The 23,274-nt window shown below is 38.0% G+C and overlaps 1 protein-coding gene and 1 non-coding gene across 5 annotated transcripts in view; both read left to right on the top strand.

The window, feature by feature from the left end:
* The window catches only part of BRD7 (bromodomain containing 7), a 44,157-nt gene that overhangs the window by 13,138 nt on the left and 7,745 nt on the right, over positions 1–23,274 (top strand). For 3 of the 4 annotated variants that reach the window (XM_012472239.2, XM_012472240.3, XM_012472238.2), the window contains exons 5-11: positions 2,512–2,656; positions 6,346–6,456; positions 12,778–12,962; positions 13,970–14,093; positions 17,818–17,893; positions 20,204–20,311; positions 20,725–20,860. In XM_012472239.2, the coding sequence (XP_012327662.1) occupies positions 2,512–2,656; positions 6,346–6,456; positions 12,778–12,962; positions 13,970–14,093; positions 17,818–17,893; positions 20,204–20,311; positions 20,725–20,860 (885 nt within the window). The remainder of the gene's footprint in view (positions 1–2,511; positions 2,657–6,345; positions 6,457–12,777; positions 12,963–13,969; positions 14,094–17,817; positions 17,894–20,203; positions 20,312–20,724; positions 20,861–23,274) is intronic. The other variant, XM_012472241.2, reaches the window with a different exon arrangement.
* Positions 242–345, top strand: LOC135277321 (small nucleolar RNA U13). The gene has a single exon (XR_010344938.1). It is a non-coding gene; the product is annotated as a small nucleolar RNA U13 (small nucleolar RNA).

Genomic DNA, 23,274 nt, shown 5'->3' with positions numbered 1-23,274 from the left:
CCAGGATATGTCTGTACTCTCGTGTTAATTGCAGCACTATTCACAGTAGCCAAGATGGGGAATCAATCTAAGTGCCCATCACTGGATGAATGCACTTTTAAAAATGTGGTATATATATCCAATGGACTATTGTTCCACCATTAAAAAGAATGAAGTGCTACCATTTGTAACAACATGGATGAACCTAGAGGACATCATGTTAAATGACATAAGCCAAACACAGAAGAACAAATACTGCACAATCCTTTTGTAGTTCGTAAGTGTAATGATTGGGTTTTCATGTTCCTCTGTGAGGTATACCTCCCTCAAACCTTGTTACAACATCAGCTTATGACCCATCTGATGGGAAGACAAAAAAAAATGGGGTGAGGGGACAAATATCACGTCATCTCAGTCATGTGGGATTTTAAAAAGTTGATATCATAGAAGTAGAAAGTAGAACAGTGGTTACCAGAAGCAGAGGGGAGATGTAGAGGTTGGTCAGCAGGTACGGAATTACAGTTAGATAGGAGGAATAAGCTCTGATGTTCTGTTGACAGTAAGGTAACAGTAGTCCACAACCGTTATATACTTCAGAATAGCTCAAAGAAAGGATTTTGAATATTCTTATCGCAAAGAAATAACAGGTGTTTGAGGTAATAAATATGCCAATTACTCTCATTCGATCATTACACAGTGATAGCAAAGTATCATTGTATATATATACATCAGTATATATGTGTTGAAACGTTACACTGTACCTCTAAGTATGTGCAAGTATTATATGTCAATTAGAAACAAAACCTTAATGGAAAAAAAACACTTCAGAAAGTATTTCTTAGTCTAAACACATTAGCATTGTTCAAAATGTTTTGGAAATTAGAACCCAGAGCCATGCTGTTTTGATTAGTTTTAGTGATTGGATGATTCCTCATCCTTACCAGGATTAAAAAAAAAAAAAAAAACTAGTTGATCAAGTTTGATAATACTGTTTTTGGTCAGAACTATGTGGGGCTCTGTATTAAAATGACTGACCTAGGAGTTAGATAATTTCCTCCAAAGGGTAGCTGCAGGAGGCAACCCAAAGATGAATGCTGCTGTTACAGTAACTCCTGTGGACAGTGCACATTCTGATGTATAGGTCCTGACTGGGTATTTATAAATAAGGATACCATCACTTTGATGGCTTTTGTGATGATTTGATAGAAAATATGTCAAGTGCCTACCACTGGGACTAGCAACATGGCAAATACATTTTAAAATTTGTTGTTAAATTTTTTTTTCCTTTTTTTTTTTTTTTTTTTTTTGAAACAGAGTCTCACTCTGTCACCAGGCTGGAGTGCAGTGGGGCAATCTCGGCTCACTGTAACCTCCACCTCCTGAATTCAAGCGATTCTCCTGCCTTGGCCTCCCGAGTAGGTGGGACTACAGGCACATGCCACCACACCAGGCTAATTTTTGTATTTTTAATAGAGACGGGGTTTCACCATGTTGGCCAGGATGGTCTTGATCTCTTGACCTCATGATCTGCCCACTTGACCTCCCAAAGTGCTAGGATTACAGGTGTGAGCCACCATGCCCAGCCAAACCATTTTTTAAACCTTTTTTCTTTTTTTTTTGCCGTTATTATATGGAGTAAGAAAACTTTTGGTATACCAGATTTCCAGAGGGGGGAAATATCAGCATAATGATTTAATCATATAAAGCACTGATTCTCAACCCTGACAATACTGGAAATAAAAATGCCAAATAGTCAAATCCCAGTGTGGCACTCAACCGTGGACATATCAATGCCTGGACCTTCTTCCTCGAGATTCTGATACGAGTCTAGGGCGAGTCTTCCTTCCACTTCTTCCCCGAATTGGAATTTTTTTTAACGCTCCTGTGTGATTCTAATGTACAGCCAGAGTTGAGAATCTGTGATGAAAAGCACTGGTTTTCAAATTTGGGTTTTTGATTTTGGAATTTTTTTGGTCCAGTCCTGTCTTGGCACATATTTGGGGGTATTAAGAGGACCTTTTTAATGTCAGTTTTTTTTAGCATCCCCCACATGTACATGATAGAAGTTATATCCAATGATGGAGAAAATAGACATACATGGACTAGACATGCAAGCCTATTAGAAATTAATATGGAGAATTGTAGATGTTTGTTCATAGTTATTATTTCGGCCTTTTCCCCTTTGGTTGATTAAAACTATGTGGTACTAATCTCCCAAAGGTTAAAACATTGGTCAGTTAGTTGAGGTTATTTTGCTTCATTTTTTCCTATGTAGAAGGGGCTGTTAATGAGGCTGAATATTTTAAAAGAAAGAATCTCCATTCTAAGGGTACATACAACTAGTATATAAAACATTCTTGTTATTAAATAATTAATAGTCTTTAAAATCTTTCCTTCAGTAAGTTATAAATATGTTAACATACTACAAATTCCTTCTGCATCTGAAGGGTTTCCACTGACTTCTGCTCCTAGACCAATAGATTTGTTTGTAATAGAATAAAATATAGCATTGTGTTTTGCATATCTTCACAGGAAAGATCCAAGTGCTTTCTTTTCATTTCCTGTGACTGATTTTATTGCTCCTGGCTACTCCATGATCATTAAACACCCAATGGATTTCAGTACCATGAAAGAAAAGATCAAGAACAACGACTACCAGTCCATAGAAGAACTAAAGGTAATTCTTCAATCCTATATACACAAAATCTTGGTAGAAATCAGTGTGTCTGATATTGAAAATCCTTCTCATTGACCTTTTATTTTGCACAGAATCGAGTTTATTTTAATATCCAATACATTTGTGTTTTTCTGCTTCAGAAAACTTTTTATGAGCTTGGTGATGGAAAACCAGATAAAATAAGCCATCTGCTGTCTTTCATTCATTACTGTGTTTGTCTTTAGTGAAATTTTGAGTTTGATATGTGTTCCACTGTATATTTTTCCCAACCTTAGAGTGAAATTTTTAGCTTTAGATCAATACAAGTAAAATTAATATTTTAATAAAAGCTGAGGGATTTTTTCTATTTCTAGACATATAAGGTATACATATTAGCCCATCCTTACACCACTGTAAAGAAGTGCCTGAGACTGGGTAATTTATGAAGAAAAGAGTTGATTTATGAAGAAAAGAGTTTTTATTGACTTACAGTTCCACAGGCTGTACAGGAGGCATGGCTGGGGAGGCCCTAGGAAACTTAGAATCATAGCAGAATGTGAAGGGGAAGCAAGCACCTCTTCACATGGCGACAGAAGAGAGTGAAGGGGGACGTGCTACGTGCTTCGAAACAACCAGATATTGTGAGAACTCACTATCATGAGAACAGCAAGGGGGAAATCTGCCTCCATGACCAAGCCCCTTCCCACCAGGTCCCTCCCCCAACATTGGGGATTATAATTCAGTATGAGATTTGGGTGGGGACACAGAGCCAAACCATATCACATACACTCTAAAGAATAAATTGACTTGTCCAGAAATTAAAGAGAAGTTTAATTGCATTTTCTAATTTGATGAAAGTTAATTGCTCTCTGAGTTCATTTTGGCTATATTCGTTGAGCATATTTTCTTCAGCTTTAAGAAGAGAATAGAAAATTTACAAGGGCCTGAAATCCCCCAAGATAATGTATATACCTAATGTTATGGATGAGGTATTTCCCATTTTGATGTATGCTGATTTCAGGGGAAGGAACCATGTATATTAAAATTTACTATGTATTCAACTGCCACAAAGTTAATTGGTTTAAATAATATCTGTTTTACCTCTTAGTTCACCTGACTTAATGGTTAGACCCTACTTGGTTACCCTAATTAGTTATTTTCCTAGAAATAAAATAAGATCATGTCTTTACTTAGTCCCTTTTTTCATCCACATATTGATAAGCTGAGATTTATGAAGAATACCATTGTTTAGTGCTCTTTATTATTGAGTTTATAGGTAATATTCCACTTACTCCAAAGAACCTGAATTACATTCTCTCTTATTTAGAGAAATGGGAACTTTTCCCAACTATTTTTCTGGTGAAAATTAGGCTAAAGCTGTTTATTTCAGCATATTTCTGACCTTACTATTGCTTAATGGAAAAGAATTTCAGGTTTTTGGGTTTTTTTCTTTCTGTGAACAATTTTCCCCTGCCTTTCTCTTATGGTAAGAAGAGTAGAAGTGTGTCCCCAGAGTATTTTTAAGCAGGTTAGGGTTTATCATAATTGAAAGGAATTGGTATCTAAGCTCTTCAGAATTTCTAGATTGCCACTTTTTTTCTAGGGAAAGGTCAAGCCTGAAATAATATTTATTAGTTTATTCAGTTCATTTGGCGGTTGAAGTTTGTGTGTGTGTGTGTGTGTGTGTGTGTGTGTGTGTGTCTGTCTGTCTGTCTGTCTCTAAAGTGTGCAGGAAGATTCAGCTTTTTGAATGACCAACTACCATCACACACGGTCCAGTAAAGCCCAGCACATTATGTTAAGATTTAAGGAATCTACAAATTGCTTTAATAAATCAGTCCTGTGTTCATTAGAACAATCCAGTATTCTTGCCAGTTCATAAGCCCGTTATTATCTGGCCAATTATAGGCCAAATGGTCACTTAGTTTGAGTATGTAATCTAGTGTCTCCGTTCACTTGCATCCCATCCCCCCAAATATTTATTTATTTATTCTTATTTATTTTTTTTGAGACGAAGTCTCACTCTGTTTCTCAGGCTGGAGTGCAGTGGCATGATGTCAGGTCACTGCAACCTCTATCCCCAGGGTTCAAGCAATTCTTGTGCCTCAGCCTCCTGAGTTGCTGGGACTACAGGCATGTGCCACCACACCCAGCTAATTTTTTTATATGTTTAATAGAGATGGGGTTTCACCATGTTGCCCAGGCTGATCTCAAACTCTTGGTCTCAAGCAATCCACCTGCCTCGGCCTCCCAAAGGGCTAGAATTGGATGAGCCACTATGCCCAGCCTACTAAATCTTAACGGAATGAAAGAATATCTTTTCTGAATATCCGTAGCAAAGATATAATAAATATAAAAATATAATATATAAATATGTATATATAATAAATATAAAAATATAATACTGTATTTTTACTGTACTTTTGCTATATTTAAATACACAAATACTTAGCATTGTGTTACAGCTGTCTACAAGTCTTTAATCTAGGGTCCTTTGGGTAGCCATGATAAGCCTTTAGAGGGACCAAGAATCTGCTAAAATTACATGAAGACTTCTGTGTTCAGCTGTGTATATGTGTACTTGAGGAGTGGTCCAACAGCTTTCATCAGATTCTTAGTGATCCAAGACCTGGCAAAGTCCCAACTGTTTAGATTCATAGCCCAAACAGAAGATCCACATATACTTCCACTTCAATACCAAATTTATTGCAACCCTTCGATCAGTCTTACATACTTTACATAGAACTCACTCTACTTTGTTCCATTTAAGTGTTCTAAGCTGTCATCACTATTAGTGGAATTTGTATGTTTTTGTTTTTTAGAAGAATTTAACAATTCCTATATTATATAATTCCTATAACAGTTTAGAAGCTGATTCTCTTCTTGGGTTTTTCTTTTAACTTAGTAAGGCCTTGGTATAATGAATCGCACATTTATAGATGTAAAAATTACTTAACCATGAAAGCATGCAGTGGGGTCAAGTTCTCCAGCACATGCACAGGCTTTGAAATTTAAGCCAAAAAGACCATTTTGGTAATTCGGCTACTCCAGTTACATGCTTTAACTCCTTGAGGTTGTATGGTTTATTTCACGTTGGCATAGTTTTGCAACATTCTGCAAATTATGTTTAGTTTATGATAGTATCCAAACACATAAAAGTAGTGTAAATGTTTTAACATTTTTTTGTTCAGTTAATGTGAATTTGGCAGGAAATACTGCGATAATTTAAGACTGCTCCATTTTCAGTCAAGATCTGAAATAAAATGTTTAATTCCTAAATGGAAACTTAAGATCTTTGTTTTAAAGCTAAGAGTAATATTTTTTTAATTATGTGAACTACTCAGCTAAGATCATTACATATGAAATAGAAGTATTTTCTTGAAATTTTTTTTATGTGCAGTAAGATTATACCGAAGAAACCCATTTAAAGGTTTCGTTCTGGGATCTACAGTTTATATACAGGTACTATAAAATATATAAAAATTTGGGAAATAATATCGTGGCACATTTAAATAAATTTAGCAGTATTTGTTTTGTTGCTGAGTCTTAAAATTTAATAAGTTGTTGTTAGTATTGTTTAGTAAATAGCAAAAGAAAGGGATGTTGTGGCTTTTTTAAATTTTTAGAGGACCTGTATGGTTTCAACCCCGGAGGTGTGGGGTAGTTTGTTTTGCTTTAATGCATTTTCTCCCTTAATGTTCTTTTTGCAGGATAACTTCAAACTAATGTGTACTAATGCCATGATTTACAACAAACCAGAGACCATTTATTATAAAGCCGCAAAGAAGCTGTTGCACTCAGGGATGAAAATTCTTAGCCAGGTAAAGGAAACTCTTTGTCATAAATAATAATTGTTACACAATCTGTGCCCCTGTTTATTGGCCATAGAAATACAGATACAATACAGTATTCATTTTATTTTATTAGCAGATTATATTAAAGTAGAAAATGCTAAATGAAAAAAATGGGATAAGGAGAAGAAAATTAAGACAGGAAAATTCTTACTTGGAATCAATAAAAATACTGGCATTCACTTGTAATTATCTCTTTAGAGGCTCTTGAAACATCAGCCTGAATTCCAGGATAAGACTGGCTGAATTATGAGAACTTCGAAGAAGAAAGCTCTCTTTGCATTTGTAGGGGTGGAATCTAATGTTCTGGTCAGTGCTGTGCTTCTGGGTGAAGCACAGAATTTCTAGTAGAAAAGAAAATATAGTCATGCGCCACATAATGACGTTTCCATCAAGAACAGACTGCATATACAATGGTGGCTCCATAGGATTATAATACTGTATTTTTACTGTACTTTTGCTATATTTAAATACACAAATACTTAGCATTGTGTTACAGCTGTCTACAGTATTCAATATGGTAACATGTTCTACAGGTTCCTAGCCTAGGAACAATAGGCTATACCATCTAGGTTTGTGTAAGTGCACTCTGTGATGGTCACACAACAAAATCACCTAACAGTACATTTCTCAGAACATATCCCTTCATTAAGCTACATGTGGCTATACAAAAAATTCAGAACTGTCTCAAAGCCACCTCTCCACAAGAGCAGACTCTTCCTTAAAAAATAAGAATTAGTGCATAGTAAGGCATTCAAGGTCAAAGAAGTATATGCATAGGCACAGACACATCATCATCAAACTGCAGGAAAGAGGTTAAACATGAGATACTGTACACAGTGGGAAAAAATTATGAATGTTGTCCCAGGATGACAGTTGATAAAAGGCTTTGAAGGGTAAACTCAAATGATCACTGTGCATCTGCTGGAGAAAAGAACTCACAAGATAAATCCTATCTTTTGAGGTTTTTCTCACCACTCTGAGTAGGAGAAACCTACTAGGAAAAGACTACTCTAGGGAAACGAATCAAAGGTGATCCTGGCACCATACCATGGCAGGCAGGCAGAAGACTGGGTTTTCATTTTAACTCTCTTCCACTAACTTGTGGACCTTGGGCAAGACAATAACTACCCTGGGACTCAGTGTTCTCATCCCTAAAGAAGGGTTTAGTCTGTGATCTCCAAGGTGATTTCTAGGGTTACTGTTCTGATTCTAGATAAGAGGTAGCGTGAAGAGGATACTATGAAAAAGAACAGCAAGATAGGACAGGAATTTTGCAAAGAAGAAATGGTGGGTTTAAGACACTGGTAGAAGGAGAAAGGAATCAGAGTTGAGAGTTTGAGCTCACATTCAGGGGAGTTTAAAGGATGCTAAAAATGCATCTGCATATGGTTTTCCAATTTTTATGGTGATCATTTTTCTTTATTACAGTTTTACATTTAAAGAAATGCCTTGGTATACAGATGACTGAGTGTCTGTGTGCTTGGTTGAGAGATTCTTGGATTCACTTAACTAAGGAAAGAAAAACATGTTTGAATTGTTGATTATTCTTGCGCTCCTAATATTTAGACAACATCCGTTCCCACCCTTTACAAAAGACTTGGGAAACTAATGGAAGCCAGTTACCCATCTTTGACAACATTTGCAGAAAGGAAAGAGGAATATGAAATATTTACCCATTCTTTCCAGGAAGACTCTCAGAATCTAGAACCACGCCATATTTCAGGTTTAAAAATCTGGAAATGCTTATTACCGTATTTGAAATAAAAGTGCATTTAACAAATGCAGTCTTAGTCATTCCAAAATGTATACATTGAATTGGGTGGGGGAGCCTAATTTTTAATTATCTTTGATTTACCACTTCCTTAAGTAATGTAGTTAATAAAACAAGCAAAAGATTCCAGTATCTCTTGAATTTTACTAGGTTGTGGAATGATTGAAAGCACAGAAAATAAAATTTTTGTCTCCACTTTCCCTTCCCTCCCTCCCTCTGTCTTTCTTGTCTTCCTTTTTTTCAGATCTTTTGCTGTTGAGGAGCCCCACCCATCCTGTGTTATTAGCTTCCTGTTGACTGTTCTCTCCACCCTACATGGGAGGGGTGGTCACAACAGTGATTTTTAAACATTTAAATTTAGACCTTTTGAGTTAACTCTTCTGATAGTTTGTACTCCCAGGAGAGCCCAGCACACAATGTGTCTTTTCAAAGATAACTGTTTTTGAATGTTCATTGAAAAGATTCTAGAGTAGTCATTCATCATTTTTCCAGTTACACTCAAATAGCAACTATTAGTAGACATGTTATTTTTATAAAGAATGAACAGATGAGGCCGAGCAAGCTGGCTCACGCCTATAATCCCAGCACTTCGGGAGGCCAAGGTGGGCAGATCACCTGAAGTCAAGAGTTCGAGACCAGCCTGACCAACATGGAGAAACCCCATCTCTACTAAAAATATAAAATTAGTCTAGTGTGGTGGTGCACGCCTGTAATCCCAGCTACTCAGGAGGCTGAGGCAGGAGAATGGCTTGAACCCGGGAGGCGGAGGTTGCAGCGAGCTGAGATCATGCCATTGCACTCCCGCCTGGGCAACAAGAGCAAAACTCCATCTCAAAAAAAAAAAAACAGATGAAGAATAACTTTTTATCTCCTAAATAAATACTTGAATAGAATGCTACACTGTACTGCAAACAAAGTAATACAAACAATACTATTTGTAGCATAGTGACTTTGAAATCAGACCAATCAAAGTTCAAGTCCTAGTTTTACCTTTGGAAGCTTTGTGACCTTAGGCCCTGTAACCTTTGTCAGCCTTTTTCCTGTCCTGTAAAGTAGAGATAATAATAGTACTTACCTCATGGAGTTGTATCTGGTACATGGGTAAGCACTAAGTGTTAGCTATGTTATTGGCAAAGAATCAGCCCTGTTAGCCATTTAATATTGTAAAATTGAAGATCAATAATATGCTGGCTTGGAGGCATTTTAATTACTAAAAAAGAAAAGGATATTACTTTCAAAGGAAAATTAAACTTCATTCTTTCCTGGGACTTGTTTCTAGGTTTAGAAACTTCTCTAATTAATTTTGTGCATGTCATATTTTTTAAAATTGCAAAGTGTTCTTAAGTTTTGCTTTAGAAAATTCTAGAGTGGAAATAAAATTACTGAGAACTTAACAGAAATAACTCTCTAATATTTTTAATGTAGCAAAATAAAACATGTTTTTTAAAAATCAAATGGATTTGGATTTTTTTTTTTCCTTTTTTTTTTTTTTTTTGTGAGACGGTCTCACTCTGTCGCCCAGGTTGGATTGCAGTGACAGGATCTCACTGCAACCTCCACCTCCTGGGTGCAAGCAATTCTAATGGATTTTCTTTTTAAGTGATACTATTAATTTTTGTCAAGGATTCAGAGAAACTTTCAAACACTAATTTAACTTGGTATGTAAATTGGTATACCTTTTCTGGAAGGCAGTAATTATCAAAAGCCTTAAAAATACTCATTCTCTTTGACTTAGTTTCCTAAGAATTTATCCTAAAGAGATAGCGATTCATAGATTTATTTATAATGATGTTTATGGTACTTTTATTTATAATAGTGGAAACATGGAAATTAAATGTTCAATCATAGGGCACTAATTAAATCATGATATGGACGTGGGATTAAATACAGTTATTAAAATATTTTAAGTATTGTTATGGAGAGGAAATGATTACAATTTATTAACTGAAAAACATGACTTTTACTAAATATTCAGTATAATTCCAATTTGCCAAGTAAGACTTGTAATGGTTGGAAAAGTACTGGAATGATAAGCCTGTTAACACTGTTCTTTTCTGATGATACATTAAGAAGATTTTTATTTTCTTCTTACCCATATTTTTATTTGTCCACAATAAAACATATCACTTTAATGGTTTTAAGATTACTTTAAAAGTCCAGTAAAAAACAGCAGAATCTGTGTTCTTGAGGATCTCACCACCTGCACTGCTAATAGAGCATCATAGAGCGTGGTGTGGTGTCACATTAGTGACAGCAAGCCTAGTCTTAGTTGCTGGTTTAGTGACCTTAGGTGAGTCATTCATTGTTTCTGGGTGATGGTGTTCTTGTTTGAATGACCTCTGGTTCTTTTTAGTTCTTTTTTTTTTTAATATATATATATTTTTATTGTACTTTAGGTTCTGGGGTACATGTGCAGAACATGCAGGGTTGTTGCATAGGTACAGACGTGGCAATGTGGTTTACTGCCTCCATCCCCCTGTCACCTATATCTGGCATTTCTCCCCATGTTATCCCTCCCCAACCTCCCTACCCCCTGCTGTCCCTCCCCTAGTCTCCCCCAAGAGACCCCAGTGTGTGATGCTCCCCTCCCTGTGTCCATGTGTTCTCATTGTTCAACACCTGTCTATGAGTGAGAACATGCAGTGTTTGATTTTTCTGTTTTTGTGTCAGTTTGCTAAGAATGACGGTTTCCAGATTCATCCATGTCCCTACAAAGGACACGAACGCATCGTTTTTTATGGTTGCATAGTATTCCATGGTGTATATGTGCCACATTTTCCTTGTCCAATCTATAATCAATAGGCATTTGGGGTGGTTCCAGGTCTTTGTTATTGTAAACAGTGCCACAAAGAACATACATGTGCATGTGTCTTTATAGTAGAATGATTTATAATCCTTTGGATATATACCCAGTAATGGGATTGCTGGGTCAAATGGAATTTCTATTTCTAGGTCCTTGAGGAATCGCCACACTGTCTTCCACAATGGTTGAACTAATTTACACTCCCACCAACAGTGTAAAAGTGTTCCTGTTTCTCCACATCCTCTCCAGCATCTGTTGTTTCTGGATTCTTTAATGATCGCCATTCTAACTGACATGAGATGGTGTCTCAATGTAGTTTTGATTTGCATTTCTCTAATGACCAGTGATGATGAGCATTTTTTCATATGTTTGTTGGTCTTATATATGTCTTCTTGTGAAAAGTCTGTTCATATCCTTTGCCCACTTTTGAATGGGTTTGTTTGTTTTTTTCTTGTAAATCTGTTTTAGTTCTTTGTAGATTCTGGATATTAGCCCTTTGTCAGATGGGTAGATTGCAAAAATGTTTTCCCATTCTGTTGGTTGCCAGTTCACTCTAATGATTGTTTCTTTTGCTGTGCAGAAGCTCTGGAGCTTGATTAGATCCCATTTGTCTATTTTGGCTTTTGTTACCAATGCTTTTGGTGTTCTAGTCATGAAGTCCTTGCCTATGCCTATGTCCTAAATGGTTTTGCGTAGGTTTTCTTCTAGAGTTTTTATGGTGTTATGTCTTATATTTAAGTCTTTAATCCATCTGGAGTTAATTTTAATGTAAGGTGTCAGGAAGGGGTCCAGTGTCTGTTTTCTGCACATGGCTAGCCAGTTTTCCCAACACCATTTATTAAACAGGGAATCCTTACCCCATTGCTTGTTTTTGTCAGGTTTGTCAAAGATCAGATGGTTGTAGATGTGTGGTGTAGCCTCCAAGGCCTCTGCTAGTTCTTATTTTCTGTTACTCCACAGAAGTCTTCTTCGTTGCTGATGCTGTGCAGCCCGAAGGAGATTGCACCTCATATTTTACCCAGTGATAACTCTCAGAGTCACAGGCAAAGTAGTCAGTAAAAACAAATATGCCTTCTTAAAATTTACACAGACACCTCAAGCCCTTAACTACAGTGAAAATTTCACAGCACATCATTGCAGTAGAAAATTAAGCACATTTCACAAAATAAAAACAAGACTTCTTTGGTTAGAGAAACCATTATGCACTCAGGAAAGAACTGTGCCACCAGCCTGTCTTCTCCTCAAGGCTTGTTGTTTTCACATAGATCTAAATGCCTGGGCTACCAGAATACAGAGGTACTTCACACATTCACATGCCCTAAGCTTTGATACACCTAACAATTCTTAAGTGTCAAAAGATAAGCCAGTCTGTTAAATACAAAATTTTAACACACCATTAAACTAAATTTTACTTTTTCAGTTCAGTACTTCAAAGAATACTTAGTCTTAATTTGTACTTTCTTTTCTGTTAACTTTCTGATAGTGCAATAAAGTTGTAAAACTTTCTTTGAAGTTGGAAATTAAATTTTAAGAACCGAAGGTATAGGCCTTATCATGGTTTCTAAATACAATACTCTCTTGGTATATGAATACGTTTAATTGTTTTTCTTCCCTGGTTAATGATAGGATAAGTGCAAATTCCTGTGAGAAAAGAATGCATTACTTTAAAAGTTAATGACAAATGTATAATAATAATATTTTCAAATACATTTAGGAAAGAATTCAGAGCCTGAAGCAGAGCATAGATTTCATGGCTGACTTGCAGAAAACTCGAAAGCAGAAAGACAGGACAGACACCTCGCAAAGTGGAGAGGATGGAGGCTGCTGGCCAAGAGAGAGAGAGGACTCTGGAGATGCCGAAGCACAAGCCTTCAAGAGTCCCAGCAAAGAAAATAAAAAGTAAAGGATCTTTGGGATGTTAAGGTCAAACTGTCTTCTTCAAGCCTAGTAAGGGGGAAAAATACTGATTTGGGGCCTGACTAGGGAAGACCAAGTGCCAGTGTGTCCGTGGTGGTGGTTTTTGGCATGAAAGTCCATTTCAATGGTATGATACCCCTCTTCTCTTACAAAGCATTGTATGGGATTGTCCAAACACGGTTCAGAAAGCAGTTCTAATACGTATTCTTATTGAAGTAGTTTTAAAACTATAAAGAATCTTTTGGGACTCGTATGATCCGTGAGTTTATTTAAATAGAACTGTTTGTTTTTTAAAAATGCATAGTCATTACCTCCTTCCATAAAGGAGCAAGGAGTTCAGTGGGAGCAGCATCAGTGCTGCATCTTAAACAGTTGGTCTGTCACTGTATCATGCCCATGTTTTCCACCCAATGTCACCTGGTGGGAGTAATGCTGAACCACTGGTCCACCCAGGCAGCCACCTGTGCAGCTGACAGCAGCCGCATCTGCCCACTCACACCACTGGGAGCCAACCCTGACCGCCCCGCACCTCACTGCCAACTTTTGGGGGAGGTTGTAGTTAGCAGTTTGGGATTTTTGCTCTCATAATGCAAAGAAAGTAAACTAGTGACAGGTTTCTTTGTTCTAAGACTTACACACTTTACTGTTTGTTTTGAATTTAAATTTTAAAAATCAAACTTTAAAAGAACAATGGTGTATTCTTTTTCCTTCAAAATAATGTTTGAGGTAGAACTAATTTTTTTATAAGTTCCCAGAAAAACTTTTAACACAAGTAACACTGGACAGAAAAAGGTAGGGAAATAACATCTCAGGTGTGCCTTACTGTTTCTGTTTGTATTAGAGACCCTTAACAGTTCATCAAGGAAGTAAGTTTTAATGAGTGACTGTAGTACAGATGTCTCCACTTTAGTTGTATTTATATTTAGAATTCATTTTAATGTTTTCATCTTATTTTTTTTTTTTTACTTAGTATTAATGTGTGTTTTCAGGAAAGACAAAGATATGCTTGAAGATAAGTTTAAAAGCAATAATTTAGAGAGAGAACAGGAGCAGCTTGATCGCATCGTGAGGGAATCTGGAGGAAAGCTGACCAGGCGGCTTGTGAACAGTCAGGTGACTGAGCTTTTCCTTTCTTTTCTCTACCTAGTTAGTCGGGGCATCTCAAACTTAGTTTTTAAATTGCTTGCATATTTTTAATCCATACCTGCCATAGAGTTCTTCATCAGTATAATACTGAACAGAAAAAAAAAACAAAAAAACGAACAGACAGTTTCTTGCAATGGGTTTATCAGGGTGTTAAATGCATTTTCAACTCATGGTATTTTCAACTTACAATGGATTTATTGGATGTAACCCCATTGTTTTTTCCCTTTCTGTAGGATGTCTCTTTGAGGATAGTTTCTTTGGCTGTTCAGAAGCTCTTTAGTGTAATTAGGTCCCAGTTGTGAATTTTTGTTTTTGTCACATTTGCTTTTGAGAACTTAGAAAACTTTTTGCCAAGGCTCACGTCCAGAAGAGTATTTCCAAGGTTTTCTTCTAGGATTTTTTTAATTTGAAGTCATATATTTAAGTGTTTAATCCATCTAGAATTAATGTTTGTATATTGTGAGAGGTAGGAGTTCAGTTTCATTCTTCTGCACGTGGTTAGCCAGTTTTCTTAGTACCATTTATTGGTCTTTCTACATGGTTTATTTTTGTTGACTTTGTCAAAGATCAATTGGTTTTATTATGTGGTTTTATTTCTGGGTTCTCTGTTCTGTTCCATTGGTCTGTGGGTTGTTTTATTTATTTTTACCTGTATCATGCTGTTTTGGTTATTGTAGTTTTGTGGGGGGGTTTTGTTTGGTTTAGTTTTGAGACAGGGTTTCACTCTGTCGCCCAGGCTGGAGTGTGCAGTGGCACAATCTTGGCTCACTACAACCTCCGCCTCAGGAGCTCAAGCAATCCTCCTGCCTCAGCCTCCCAAGTAGCTGGGACTGCAGGTGCATGTCCAGCTAATTTTGGTATTTTTTGTAGAGATGAGGTTTCACCATGTTGCCTAGGCTAACCTCAAACTCCTGAACTCAAGTGATCCACCCAGCTCGGCCTCCCAAAGTGCTAGGATTACAGGCGTGAGCTGCCGCGCCTAGCCTGTAGTATAGTTTGAAATTGGGTAATGTGAGCCTCTGACTTTGTTCTTTTTGCTTAGAATTACTTTGGCACTTCAGGCTCTGTTTTGGTTCCATATGAATTTTAGAATAGTTTTTTCTGAATCTGAAGAATGATGTTGGGAATTTGTTAGGAATAGCGTTGAATCTGTAGATTGCTTTAGACAGTATGGACATTTTAAGAATATTGCTTCTTCCATGAGCATGGAATGTTTTTCTATTTGTGTCATCTATGATTTCTTTCAGCAGTGTTTTTTAGTTCTTCTTGTAGAGGTATTTCACCTCCCTAGATATATTCCTGGGTATTTTATTTTGTGTGTGGCTGTTGTGAATAGGATTGCATTCTTGAATTGGCACTTAGCTTGAACGTTATTGGTATATAGATATGCTATTGATTTTTATACATTGATTTTGGATCTTTACCAAAAATACATTTTTCTTTATATACTCTATATAGAATTGTTTCTCTTATATCTAGTAATTTTAATTACATATATTAACTATTTTAACTCTTAGTGACCCTAATTTCACGTAAAAACCCTAAGATTACTTAATAAAACATGACTTTAAGATCTAAAATTACTGAAGAGAATTTTGAAACTAGTTTTATTTGTCAAGGATTACTAAAGTTGTGTGAACTAGAAGACATATGAGCCAAATTCTTTTTTCTTTTCTTTTCTTTTTTTTTTTAAATAATTTATTTAAGCACTTACTTTTCTTTGGTCAATTGATTAGAGCTCTTCGATATATATTTTAGTAGTGATATATCACATACACATGATACGTGTATAGACATTCAAACACACAGAAGCAGATCTAGATTTATAAGATTCTTCATTTGCCAGTTTTCACTTTCTCCTCCCCCTTAGACTATTAATCATTTCCAAAGTCATAACAAAGTAGATGAAACAAGGTAGAAAATGTACACCTCAAAGGTGTAGAACCTAAACCTAAACCCCATTACCTGAAAACAAGATTGCCAGAAGGAGGTTGCAGTGAGCCCAGATTGCGCCAAAAAGTGTCTTCTTTTCGACTTAGCTTGTTTCCTTATTAGATTACTGCTTTCAAGGGGGAGCCCTTTAAGGAACAGGGCCAAGAAAGCATGCAGCTTTTAGGGCCTAATACTTACTGGAAGACAGGTTTTAGATTACCCAAAATCATTGAATCCTGGGTCCCAGAAAGCTAAAGAGATCAGGTAATAGAGTACAGAAGAGAGCAGAGTTCTAGATCTGAGCAGAATCTATCTGCTTACAACCCTTGGTATTCTGTGAGGAAAAAGAGATTATTCCCAAAAAGAGCAGTCTTTGATGCCTTTTCTGTTTACCTCAAGGGATCACAGGCTGTCAGAAATTCCTTTAGGTTTCTAATATGACATTGAGGGTGCCAAGAGGAAGGAGGGACAGGCAAACAGAACTCAGCTGACAGAGGCATTTTTCACAGCCATTACAGCGGCCTTAAAACAACAGACATACACATGTAGCCCAAATAGCAGTTTTAACTGAGCTGACTTTTGAATATAGAGCTCTTTAAAATATATATATATTTTTTCCTAATTGTAATTCCTACTCAAGCTGTTTTGCTTCTGCTGCTATCTGGGCTCCTGTTGCCAAACAAGCAGCCTACAGAAGTGGCCATCTTGCTGCAATGGCTGCCGGCTGTCCTTCCTGACCATAGTGCGATGGATGGCTCTCAGCCAACAATCGCTCCAAATATACTGGCGTTTTCAGGGTATTCCTGTATTCGTGCACAGGCATCTAAAATGTGAGCCACACCACTCCACATGGAAGTGGCTGCCACCTGGGATTTACCCCACAGATGCTTCCTTCCCTTTGCCCATTTCTTGGTCCGTCAGTCCCTGGCTAGCTCCCCCCAGGTTCCATTGTGGGCAGGTCTGTCCACATCTGCTCCGGAGTTCAAGGAAGCTGAGAGGCAGAAGAAAGAGACTGATATACCTAGTTTCTAGAAGAAACACTTAACAGGGACTTAGGAACAGAAGCCATGTCTGTGCCTTTGGTGGCTAAGATGGTGGGTCCCCACCCATACTGGTTTTAAAGCCAAGTAGGTTTATACATGCCTTTGGGCAAGCCACTGCCCTTACCTGGTCTGCAGTAGCCTCCTTTTCTGATAGACGAGGGAGAACTAGGTGGCCTTAAGGACCCACAGAGCTCTTTAGAATTCTGAGATTTTCCTCACCTCCATTTCTCTAGCCCATCAGCTCCTATATACATGGAGGTAGGTGTGAAAGTTAGTATTTGAGTTTAATGATTAGCCACCTGTAATGTTAGTTTGGTTAAAATAAGGCTTTGTGGTTTGCTGCATATATGAATGTGGTACAGGCTGAGCATCCCTAATCCAAAATTCAAAATATGAAATTCTCCAAAATCTGAAAAATTTTGAGCTCTGACATTCTATGACGTAAGTGGAAACTTCCACACCTGACTTCATGTGACAGGTGCACAAAATCATTTAAAATGTTATATAAAATTACTTTCCAACTGTTTCTGTAAAGTGTATATGAAACATAAATGAATTTTATGTTCCATCCCTAAGATATTATATATATGTAAATATTTCAAAATCTGGGAAAATCTGCAATCCGCAACACGCTAGTATCAAGCATTTCGGATAAAAGATGCTCAGCCTGTTTGTATAAAACAGTTCATTCCATCTGAATACTTGGGTCATTGCAGTGTGAGTTTGAAAGAAGAAAACCAGATGGAACAACGACGTTGGGACTTCTCCATCCTGTGGATCCCATTGTAGGAGGTAGGATCAGAGGAAGACTGTGCATGAACTTGATACTGTTTGGCAGAGAATAGTAACCTGGGTTAACATTTTAAAGCAACAAGCTTGAATATTGATCAGTCTCACTGTGTTATTATGCACAAAGAATCTAGCTAGACATCATGTATTTCATGGTAACAGCTAGCCTAACATTCACTTCATCCTGAAGTAGGTACAGTGTATCAAGTTTTCCTTAAAATTCTAAGTGTCTGAAATATTTTAAACCCACCATTAACAAAGCCGTAACTTTTAGATAATAATTCCTAGCCGTAGTCTTAAGAGACTTCAGTATATACACTCAGTTTAGAGGTATCTCATACCCGCAGATTATGACCTTGTAAATTTAACTGACCGCTTTATTTGAGTGAATAAATGAATGTATATGCCACATAGTGCCTTAATGATAATGGAAGATGTATGCTTAGTGACATTGCATCTTTCACTGTGGTCAGTAGAAAGTTTGTAAAGATTGGGAATCTATTTTGGAACCTCAGTCATCTTTTTGTTTTCTCAAATGATGTTTTAATGGAGATAATATAGGTTATATTTTGAAATTCAACATAAGAATTAGAACTTTTTGTCACTGGTCTGAGGGGAAAGTCATGTATTGTGATAAGCAAATATGAGAATGTTAACTTCTTCAACAAACATTTATATTCATACTGTCATAATGAGAGAAGTGATTAGGAATATGAAAATGAATAATGACAGAATTCCTACCCTTAAGGAAATACTCTCTGATATTTATTGTTTGCTGTGAACAAGGTGCTATCTTAGGAGCTGGCTGTATAGTAGAGAACAAAAGAGAGAGAGAGGAGTCCCTTTCCCTTAAGTTCTATGGGGTCTGGGGAGGAAGGCTCACATAAAGAGAAGTCTGTCTGTAATCAGTACTATGCAGGTATGTGTCGATCATGAATAAATACTAAAAAGGAAAAGAACAGCTGTGATTGTAACAGCAGATACCTACCTAGTGTTTGGGGGTCAGAGAAGGCTTCCATAAAGAGATGATGTTTAGGTTGAGTAAGGGATGAGGGAACAGAGAGCACAGCAGGTGAGAAAACCTTGAAGCAGAGAAGAGCATTTGAAGATGGAAAGAAGGGGACTATTAATGTTCTGTAAACAAGGAGAACAGTAATAGGAGAAAAGGAGATAGTGCTGTTTTCAAAACAAAACTCAGTTTTTACTTTGATGCAAACTTTTTGTAGTAGAATTTTATATGATCATAGGCCAAAGAATGCCACAGGATTGAGAACATTGCTCTTTCTACTGTAGCTGTGGTGAACATTTGGTGTTAGGAGATGCAGCTAACTGATGTAGGTGACACCTTAAGATCTGCTGCTTGTGAAGCCGAGTGTGTGGTCTCTGCCTTTAGTCTGGTTTCCTGGGTTTCCAGTTTCTGGGACATAGTCAAATATGACCAAAGCTGACTTGGCTCCCCACGGGCACAGCTCCCTCTGTGGGCCACTATCCTGGTTTAAGATAGAAGACAGCCCTCTCTGTTCATCTTCTCAGCTTCAATGTCCAGTACCTGTACCCATTAGGAAACCAAATTCCAGACTGTTCACTGAGAAGAAGAGGAAATCTGATTTAGATGTTCAGTTGCTTAACACTGTCTTCACCACACTGGTCACTGGTAGCGGTAGCCTCCATTGCAGGTGGATCATTTGACACAAACTCAGACTCTTCTTCAGGAGAGCAGATGTCCTTCTGTTAGATACTGTGGGAGACCACATCTTCTCCTGACAGCATCCTCTGTGATCCCCTTAGGTGCCCACCCATGATTTCTCTATATTACATATTGCCTGTTTCGTCACAGGGATTCATTCCTGGCTAACGCCTGTTGTTGTTGCACTAAAAATATGCCTTTCATAGATACTCATTTATCCTTCTTGTGTTAGGAGCCCTTTTGTCTTTAATGCAGGTGTTTTCCCTCTTTTACCAACCTTTGTACTGGTTAACTTTCATCTTAACATAAAAAGCCGCCACTTTTAAAAGTTTTCGTGGCTTTTGTTTTTAATAAAAATCTAATTTTTTAAGTGAAGTGTACATGGTTATAAAGAATTCCAGGAAGCAGGAGAGTGTAATGAATAGGTCTCAGTTTTGGTCCTGGCTATATTTCTGCCTGTCTGAGCTTTGATTTTCTTATCTTAAAAGTGGATGTAGTAAGGGCTTCCCAGCCTCCTTCACGGTCATGCAGATGATATGCAGTGGTTGTGCAGAGTCACACGGCAGAGGGCCCCATGGGTCATGGCCACATAAGCCTCCTTCACTGTGCTCAGTTTTATGTTTTAGAGCCAGGCTACTGCCCTGTGAGACTGGGAATGACAACTGGAAGACTTCAGTCTGGAGTGAATACTTTGCAGGGGTTCAAAGAGGATAAAAGAAACAAAGTCACTCCAGGTGAGGCTTCTGCATAGGAGTCATTTTTTTCTCTTCTCTGTTTCGCGGTTTTAGGGAAAGGAAACAGTTATGCTTTATTCACTAGGTGGGCACCAATATCTTGGTGGTATTTTTGCAACATTAATTAACTATTTCATTAACTTCAGAAGAGATTGGAAAATTGAGTATTAGTATTCAAAATGAGTTTTGTTCTTTCTCGTTCCTCTCCCTCTCCTTTCCCTCTCCCTTGTGGGGAAGAATTCACTTGAGTGTAACTGTACAAGTACCTGTTTGGGAGAAAATATCTTAGATTTGCGAACCAGTCAATGAAGTAGTAAAGTTAGGAGGGAATAAATAATCTTTTAGTAAAACAAGAAAATAGATTGGCATACAAGTTAAAGAATAGTGTTACAGTATTTGATTTTTTTCAACAGTGTTATATTTGAATTATGGGCCCTACAGTTCTTACGCACCGCATTATGACTCCACATTTGCAAATATCAGCAAGGATGATTCTGATTTAATCTATTCAACCTATGGGGAAGACTCTGATCTTCCAAATGATTTCAGGTGAGTTTCCAGTTAATACTCTGATTATGTTTGTTTAAAAATATTAATGTACATACTTGATTTGTGGGTAGACTCACAAAGTTGGCTAAGTGGTAAAAAATGGGTTCACTAATTTTTTTTAGCTGACAATAATGGGTTCATAGTTACTCCTATCCTTTAGTGGAGAGAGAGAGCATGTCTCCCTTGATACTGGCATCTGCAGTATTTTAATTTTTTTTTTTTTTTGGATGGAGTCTTGCTGTATCACCCAGGCTGGAGTGCAGTGGTGCAATCTCAGCTCACCGCAACTTCCAGCTCCCAGATTCAAGTGATTCTCCTGCCTCAGCCTCCCAAGTAGCTGGGACTACAGGCGTGCGCCACCACGGACAGCTAATTTTTTTTTTTTTTTTTGTATTTTTAGTAGAGACGAGGTTTCACCATGTTGGTCAGGCTGGTCTTGAACTCCTGACCTCTTGATCTACCTGCCTCAGCCTCCCAAAGTGCTGGGATAACGGGCATGCACCACCGTGCCTGGCCCCATATTTTAATTCTTAGAAAAATATATTTTTAAAGATACTGTGTACCTCAGCCGATCCTCAAGTTTAGGAACTTGTTACTTTAAAATGTTCACGTACCATCTGCTCTATTATAACATGTTGTGTGTCAGTGAGTTATGGTCCGAACTTGACCAATTTGGGAACCCACAGTGCATTTTCCCCAAAATAGGAGGCAGGACAGGATGGCTCAATTCCATAGGCAATCCACATATAAGCCTTTTTGACCAGTCACATGCCATGTAGACTATTGCAATTACACTCAGCCATCCTTTATTGCATGTTTCTATGGGAATATCATCTCTGTGTTCCTGTTTAGGATGCTGAGCAGTTTGGATCACATCAATATAATGAAATTGATCCTGACTTAGCAGGATTCTGGCTCAGTATGGGACACTTGAGCTTGGGTTATAGCAGATAGGTTACTGGATATTATTCCTTCTTAGCAGTAGTACCTTGTTAATTTTCATTATGTATAAGAAATTTACCCTGTAGATTCACCAGTCCCCTGCTTTTCTGACAAAGGGGAAATCTGTACATTAGCACGTGTAGTTTGGTTGTTTTTTTATAAGGTAGGGGTCCTTAAGTCAGTTGACTGTAGTTTCAGATCAAGCCATTTAATCTTTTAGACTTCATCAGTTTGAATGACTTCTTTCTGGATTATGCATCTGTGCATTCCACAAACAGGGATTGTACAGGGAAACAACACTGGCAAAGGCCCATGCCCTCCTATCAAATGATGACAAGTGCTTTGGAGAAAGGTAAAGCACCAGAGGAGGAGAGAGTAGCGCTGGGGCTGGGAGAGGGATACATTCTTAAATCGGTCAGTAATGTCTGTTACAAAAGGGAAAATTGAGCAAAAACTGAAGGAGATGAGGAAGCAAGCAGTGCTGCCACCTGAAAGAGCATTCCAGGCAGTGCAGGAGCTCTGCATAGGGCCCGAGTGGGAGGCTTCCCGACACTCTTGAACAGCAGGAAGAAGCAGAGTGCAGGCACATGGCTAGGGAGGGCTTCGGTGAGAGTGGGTCTTTGTAAGGCCTTGGAATTTCATTCTCAGTGAGATGGACACTACTCGTGGATTGTGAGAAGAGTGACCCAGTCCAGCTTATCATGTTTAAATAATCACCCTAGCTACTCTTGGAGAATAGACTGTAGAGATGCAAGGGCAGACGTTGGGAGATGAGAAATGGACTGGGGGAGTAGCAGGTGAGGTGCTGAGAGAGCTCAGTCATCAGCCAGTAGGATTTCTTTACTGATCAAAGTGGGGTATGAGAGAGAGAAGTCGAGGCTGACTCCAGGGTTTGTAAACTGAACCTAGAAGGCTGCAGTTGCTATTTACTGAGAAGGGGGAGACTTTGGAACATTACTTAAGGGGGAAGATGTAGCATTCCAGTTTTGGATTTTTTTTTTTTTTTTTTTTTGAGATGGAGTCTTGCTCTGTCTCCAGGCTGGAGTGCAGTGGCACAATCTCGGCTCACTGCAACCTCTGCTTCCCAGGTTCAAGGGATTCTCCTGCCTCCGCCTCCCAAGTAGCTGGGACTACAGGTGAACGCCACCACACCCAGTTAATTTTTTTGCATTTTTAGTAGAGACGGGGTTCCATCATGTTGGCCAAGATGGTCTCAATCTCCCAACCTTGTCATCCGCCCGCCTTGGACTCCCAAAGTTCTGGGATTACAGGCATGAGCTACTGCGCCCAGATGGATATTTTAAGCTTAAGATATCTGTTAGACTTCCATGTGGAGCTCCAAAGGATGTGGTCCAAACTGGAGGTGTAACTTTTGAGAATTTTTGATGCTATGTGAAAGTCCTGAGGTGAAGGCAATTACTGTAGGCAAGAAGTGAAAGGGCACAGAGCAGAAGGTCCAGGGACTGCGCCTG

The sequence above is a fragment of the Aotus nancymaae genome, unplaced genomic scaffold (assembly GCF_030222135.1).
Source record: "Aotus nancymaae isolate 86718 unplaced genomic scaffold, 86718_ANA_hifiasm-v0.15.2.pri h1tg000030l, whole genome shotgun sequence".
Lineage (NCBI taxonomy): Eukaryota > Metazoa > Chordata > Mammalia > Primates > Aotidae > Aotus > Aotus nancymaae.
The sequence above is the reverse complement of the archived record's forward strand: the minus strand, read 5'-3'. Positions and strand labels throughout refer to the sequence as shown.